The 6,554-nt window shown below is 45.4% G+C and overlaps 1 protein-coding gene across 1 annotated transcript in view; it reads right to left on the reverse strand.

The window, feature by feature from the left end:
• The window catches only part of LOC111953746 (MAGUK p55 subfamily member 7-like), a 255,668-nt gene that overhangs the window by 38,938 nt on the left and 210,176 nt on the right, over positions 1 to 6,554 (reverse strand). Inside the window, 1 exon segment of the mRNA XM_070435462.1 lies at positions 2,905 to 3,075. Within this exon segment, the coding sequence (XP_070291563.1) occupies positions 2,905 to 3,075 (171 nt within the window).

The raw sequence follows: 6,554 nt of genomic DNA on the forward strand, positions 1-6,554 counted from the left end.
AGAAGAATGATTCATATCCAGCTGCACCGATCAGTGGGATATCTAACCTTGAGAAGAAAAAGCGATGTGTGAGGTATACATTATTTGTGTCATTTGCAATAATAGTTCCAATACTTCTATTCAGGTTTTAAGTCTTAATTCTGTTGCACCTGGGCTTAACGTTATTGTTCCACCAGTCGTTGGCACAAAGCTTTACTCAAAGCTACAAAAGAAACAATTAAAAAAATGCGGCTAGATTCATTTCAAGATTTTGGCACTTTACAAAGCCTTCTGGAGGACTTTGTAATACCAGCCTTAAAGGCAAGTGTTAACAATTCTGTAGTCTAAAAAAGAGAGAAAACGAACATTGAGAGTCAGAGCAAGGTGCTGTAAATGAAAAGCACCAAATAGGACTGAATCCCCAGCCTGCCAGCCCTGTAGATTCCTCCAGGGATTTGAAAGTTAAGGCGGCTTGCATGAATTGCAAAAAGAAATAGCTAAATGGCAGTATACTGGGAAAGATGGGTTGATCTGTGGACATCAGAGGGTTGGAGTTAACATCAGAATGGCGTTATACTGGGAAAGATGGGTTGATCTGTGGACATCAGAGGGTTCGGAGTTAACATCGAATGCGTTCATACTGGGAAAGAGCGTTTGATCTTGGGACATCAAGGGGTTGGATTAACCATCAGAATGGCATTAATACTGGAAAGATGGGTTGATCTGTGGACATCAGAGGGTTGGAGTTAACATCAGAATCGCTATACTGGAAAGATGGTTGATCTGTGGACATCAGAGGTGGTGTTAAATCAAACAAATGTTGCATTGGCCACTGTGGGTGAAAATCCAGCACTTGAAGAAAGAGGGAAATTAGGAAAAATAATTATTTAACTACATCTACCATAGACTGAGAGATAAGGTGAAAGCAATGGGTTGATACTGTGGACATCAGAGGGTTGGAGTTAACATCAGAATGGCGTTATACTGGGAAAAGATGGTTGATCTGTGGAACATCAGAGGGTTGGAGTTAACATCAGAAATGGCGTTTATACTGAAAGATGGGTTTGATCTGTGGACATCAGAGGGTTGGAGTTAACATCAGAATGGCATTAATACTGGGAAAGATGGGTTGATCTGTGGACATCAGGGTTGGATTAAACATCAGAATGGCGTATACTGGGAAAGATGGGTGATCTGTGACATCAGAGGGTTGGATTAACATCAGAATGGCATTATACTGGGAAAGATGGTTTGATCTGTGGACATCAGAGGTTGAGTTAACATCAGAATGGCATTAATACTGGGGAAAATGGGTTATCTGTGGACATCAGAGGTGGGTGTTAAAATTGAAAAAAATGTTGGATTGGCCCACTGGGTTGAAAAATCCAGCACTTGAAGAAAGAGGAAATTAGGAATATAATTATTTAACTACACGTACCAAGACGTGGAGATAATAGTGTGTAAGTAGCAGTAGAAGTATGTTATCCATTTAGTTACCTCCAATCGAGGGTAGATGGTAGGGGGGGTAAAGAGAAAAAATAAAATAAATAAGGGGATTAGAAATGATGCTGACAATTCAATTGATGAACCTACAATCATCTGCAATATTTTCAAAATAAAAGGAAAAAAGAAAACAGACTCTCTTCTCAAGTTCCTCGCTTTCCCTCTCGTTCACAAGCTCTCTCTCTCTCTTTCTGGCGGAAACCAGCTTTAGCAGACTTAAACAATGCTTCTCCTTTCCAATTCAACAGCCTAGCAGTCCCTGGTGTCCCTAGGTGGCCCAGTAGTCGTTACTCACGACTAACAGCAGACCACCCCCGCCCTGCTCCCATCCCCCCACGATAGCATATTAGTACTCACTGACTACAGCAGACCACCAGTCCCCTGCCCTCCCAGCCCCCATGGTGGCCAGTATATTACTCACCGACTACAGCAGGACCACCAGCCCCCCGCACCAGCCCCACAGTGGCAGTAGTTCAACTCACCGAGCTATGCAAGACCACCAGCCCCCCCTGCTCCCAGTCCCCCAGGTGCAGTAGTCATTACTCACCGACGACAGCAGACCACCAGCCCCCCTCTTCCAGTCCCCACGTGGCAGTAGTCATTACTCAGCGACGGTAATAGCGAGACCGAAGCCAGCCCCCTGCTGCCCGAGTGCGCCCCGATGGTGCGAGTAGTCATTACTCACCTACTACAGCAGACCACCATCCCCCTGCTCCCAGCCCCCATGGTGGCAGTAGCAGTTATTCACCGACTACAGCAGGACCACCATCCCCCCCTGCCCAGCCCCATGGCAGTAGTCAGTACTCACCGACTACAGCCCAGGACCACCCAGTCCCCCTGCTCCAGTCCCCCAAGGGTGGCAGTATCAGTACTCACCTACTACAGCCAGGACCACCAGTCCCCCTGCTCCAGTCCCCCATAGTGCAGTATCATACTCAGCGGACTACAAGCAGACCCAGCCCCCCTGCTCCCAGTCCCCCATGTGGCGATAGTCAGGTACTCAGGCCGACGTACAAGCAGGGAGCCACCAGCTCCCCTGGGCCTACCAGTCCCCCTTGGCTGCAGTAGTCAGGTACGCTCAGGGCCGACTACAGCAGGCCACCAGAGCCGGAGCCCTTGACTTCCCAGTCCCCTCCGATGGGGGGTGGCAGGTAGTCAGTGTAGCTCACCGACTACAGCAGACGACAGTCCCCCTGCTCCCATCCCCCCATCTGCAGTGTCAGTACTCAGCCGACTACGCAGGACCACCAGTCCCCCTGCTCCCAGTCCCCCATGGTGGCAGTAGTCAGTTACTCACCGACTACAGCAGGACCACCAGCCCCCCTGCTCCCAGTCCCCCATGGTGGCAGTAGTCAGTTACTTGGCTCCACTCTGCCATTGCCTGTGTGTATGTCTGTGTCTGTGTGTGTGTGTGTTACTCACCGACGAGGACCACAAGCCTGTGCTTGGCCCCACTCTGCCTGCGGTYGGGAGTCACCTCCTCGTAGGTGGTCACGTCAGCCATGTCGTACTGCTCACTCTTCTTACACTCATACATGGATTTGRTGGTCTTCTTGTCTCGCCTGCTGAGGCGGAAGCTCCGGCGAAAACCAGCTACAAATCAGGGAGAGATGGAGGGGGGAGTGAGAAAGAGAAAGTTTAGTCAGTCAGTAAGGGGAAGAAAGGAGGCTGTGTGTGTACAGTATGTACCAGTGCCCTCAGACAGTATTCACACCCTTTGACCTTTTTCACAATTTGTTGTGTTAAAGCCGGAATTAAAAATGGATTAAATTGAGATTTTTGMGTACATTATAATATATTAATACATTCCAAAACATACATCCTGTTTGCAACAAGGCACTAAAGTAATACTGCAAAAAATGTGGTAAAGCAATTCACTTTRTGTCGTGAATACAAAGTGTTATGTTTGGGGCAAATCCAATAKAACACATTACTAAGTGCCACGCTCCACATTTTCAAGCATAGTGGTGGCTGCATCATGTTATGGTTATGCTTGTAATCGTTAAGGACTGGGGAGTGAATGTTCCTCAGTGTCCAAGTCACAGTTTTGACTTAAATATACTTGAACATCTATGGCAAGACCTGAAAATGGTTGTCTAGCAATGATCAACAACCAATTTGACAGAGCTTGAAGAATTTTGAAAGCAATATTGGCCAAATGTTGCACAATCCAAGTGTGGAAAACTCTTAGAGACTTACCCAGAAAGACTCACAGCTGTAATCGTGGCCAAAAACGCTTCTAGAAAGTATTGACTCAGGGGTGTGAATAATTATGTAAATATAATATTTCTGTATTTTATTTTCAATACATTTGCAAWCATTTCTAAAAACATGTTTTGACTTTGTCATTATGGGGTATTGTGTGTAGATTGTATTTATTTAATCAATTTTGAATTCAAACTGGAATAAGTCAAGGGGTATGAATATTTTCTGAAGGCACTGTATTTGTGCCGTCTGTACAAAATGCCTGCAGATACAGATGAAAAGTTATTATTATTATCTTGGCAACAGTGCATTTCTGGTTTCATGTACGACAAATGTAACATATTGAGAGTCATATCTGTGCTGTAGGTGAGAGTACTGAACACTAAGCCAAACAGTTTCTCTGGATCAAATCTGCACCCCAAATGGCACCCTAMTCCATATGTAGTGCACAACTTTGACCAAGTCCCATAGGGCTCTGGTCAAAAGTAGTGCACAATATAGGAGATATGGTTCCATTAGGGACACAGCCCTATCACTCAAGCACTTATTAACGTTTCCCCCAAACGACATGCAACGCATTTCAATCCTCTTCTCGCACGTACATAGCTATCTGTGCAGCTCATATAAGGATCATACGTAGTGTGGTCTAAAGCTTTTATGTCATATTCTCAAAGACCATAAAAACATTATTGCCACATTCCTATCCAATTCTCCTCTCAGTTTATGCCATGTACCTCTGATGTAACTTCTCTCATGTCAGAGGAAGCAGCCAAAATGGCACCCTATCCCCTATAGGCCCGGGTCAAAAGTAGTGCACTATATAGGGAATTTTTATTTATTTATTTTTTATTTTACCGTTATTTTACCAGGTAAGTTGACTGAGAACACGTTCTCATTTGCAGCAACGACCTGGGGAATAGTTACAGGGGAGAGGAGGGGGATGAATGAGCCAATTGTAAATAGGGTGCACAGAGACACAGAGAGATTTGGGACACAGAGAGATMTGATTCATCTGAGCCTTTTGAACCTGTCTGGTGCGTTTTAAGTACACTGACCTCTTCCTCCTTCTCCAGTCTAGAGATCAAATAGAAAACTACTCCCGAGTGGTGCAGTGGTCTAAGGCACTGCTTCGCAGTGCTTATGGCATCACTATAGACCTTGGTTCGATCCCAGGCTGTGTCGCAGCAGGCGACCGGGAGACCCATGAGGCGGCGCACAATTGACCAAGCGTCGTCCGGGTTAGGGGAGGGTTTGGCTGGCAGGGATATCCTTGTCTCATCGCGCTCTAGCGACTCCTTGTGGCGGGCCAGGCGCATGCATGCTGACTTCGGTCGGCAGTTGTACGGGGTTTCCTCTGACACATTGGTGCGGCTGGCTTCCGGGTTAAGTGGGCAGCGTGTCAAGAAGCAGTGCGGCTTGGCAGGTTCGTGTTTCAGGGGACGCATGGCCCTCGACCTTCGCCTCTCCCGAGTCCGTACGGAGGTCGCAGTGATGGGAAATGACTAACTACCAAGTGGATGTCACGAAATTGGGGAAAAAAGGGGTAAAAAGTATTACACAAAAAATATAAATAAAAGAGAACAAAAATTTAAAGGAGGGAGGGAGAACTGGGTTTCCATGTAATTCACTGCTGCTTTGTGAATGTACTGCCAGTGGGTTCATGCTTGTACAGTTGACACAACTGCTAGGCTAGGTCTTCTCAGACTATTTTGGGTAGATGGTATGTATGTATGTATGTATGTATGTATGTATGTATGTATGTATGTATGTATGTATGTATGTGTGTGTATGTGAACAGTATGTATGTGTGTGTGCTTCTACACCTGCATTGCTTGCTGTTTGGGGTTTTAGGCTGGGTTTCTGTACAGCACTTACTTGCGAGATATTAGCTGATGTACGAAGGGACTATAATAAAAATAAACTTGAATTTGGATTTGTGTGTGTGTGTGTGTGTGTGTGTGGTGTGTGTGTGTGTGTGTGTGTGTGTGTGGTTGTGTGTGTAAGGAAGTCTTTGCCAGTAGTGGCATTCCACGGACATGCATAATCAGACATGACAAAAGGTCTGGTTGAATGCTCTACAGTACGGCAGTATCAAACAAAATAAATATATCCGAATTTGAAGAGCGGCAATCTTCATATTTCTGACAGATGCTGAATTAAGTGCCAAAATCGCCCAAACCATAGGACCACCTAATATCTACGTTTTGGGCTGCACATCGGCAGTAGGTCTCTCTCTCTCTCTTTCTCTTTCTTTTAAACAGTGATTAAATGAACCAGGCTATATGATGCAAGATGACCCAGTTAAGACTAAGACAGCATAAAATATGGACTGAAGAGAAAAAAAAGAAAAAAGGAAAAATAAATGATCCAAACTTTAATACTTTCCAAAACATAGAGAAACCGCGATGTGCGCCGTGTCGGACGAGCATTGCAAATGTGCTACAAAGAGAGAGACCGTCTAGCTAAATCTTTTGAGCTTCTTGTTCTTTTCCAAACAGTCACTTAATAAGGGATAGAGAAGGACCTACACTGTGTTACAAATAAAACACGCCGTAAGTCAAACGCTGTGCTAAAGCACAATTCTGCATGTGTGTATGTGTGGCAATAAGGCATGTCTCAGTGTGTGTGTGTGTGTGTGTGGGTGTGCTATATACTGTATATACAGCTATGTGGTGTGTGTGTGTGTGTGTGTGTGTGTGTGTGGTGTGTGTGTGTGTGTGTGTTGTGGTGTGTGTGTGTGGTGTGTGTGTGTGTGTGTGTGTGTGTTGTGTGTGTGTGTGTGTGTGTGTGTGGTGTGTGTGTGTGTGTGTGTGTGTGTGACCCTACGAGTCTAGGGGTATTGTGTTACAGCATAACATTCAGGCAGT

Source organism: Salvelinus sp. IW2-2015, linkage group LG27 (genome assembly GCF_002910315.2).
Source record: "Salvelinus sp. IW2-2015 linkage group LG27, ASM291031v2, whole genome shotgun sequence".
NCBI classification, from domain to species: domain Eukaryota; kingdom Metazoa; phylum Chordata; class Actinopteri; order Salmoniformes; family Salmonidae; genus Salvelinus; species Salvelinus sp. IW2-2015.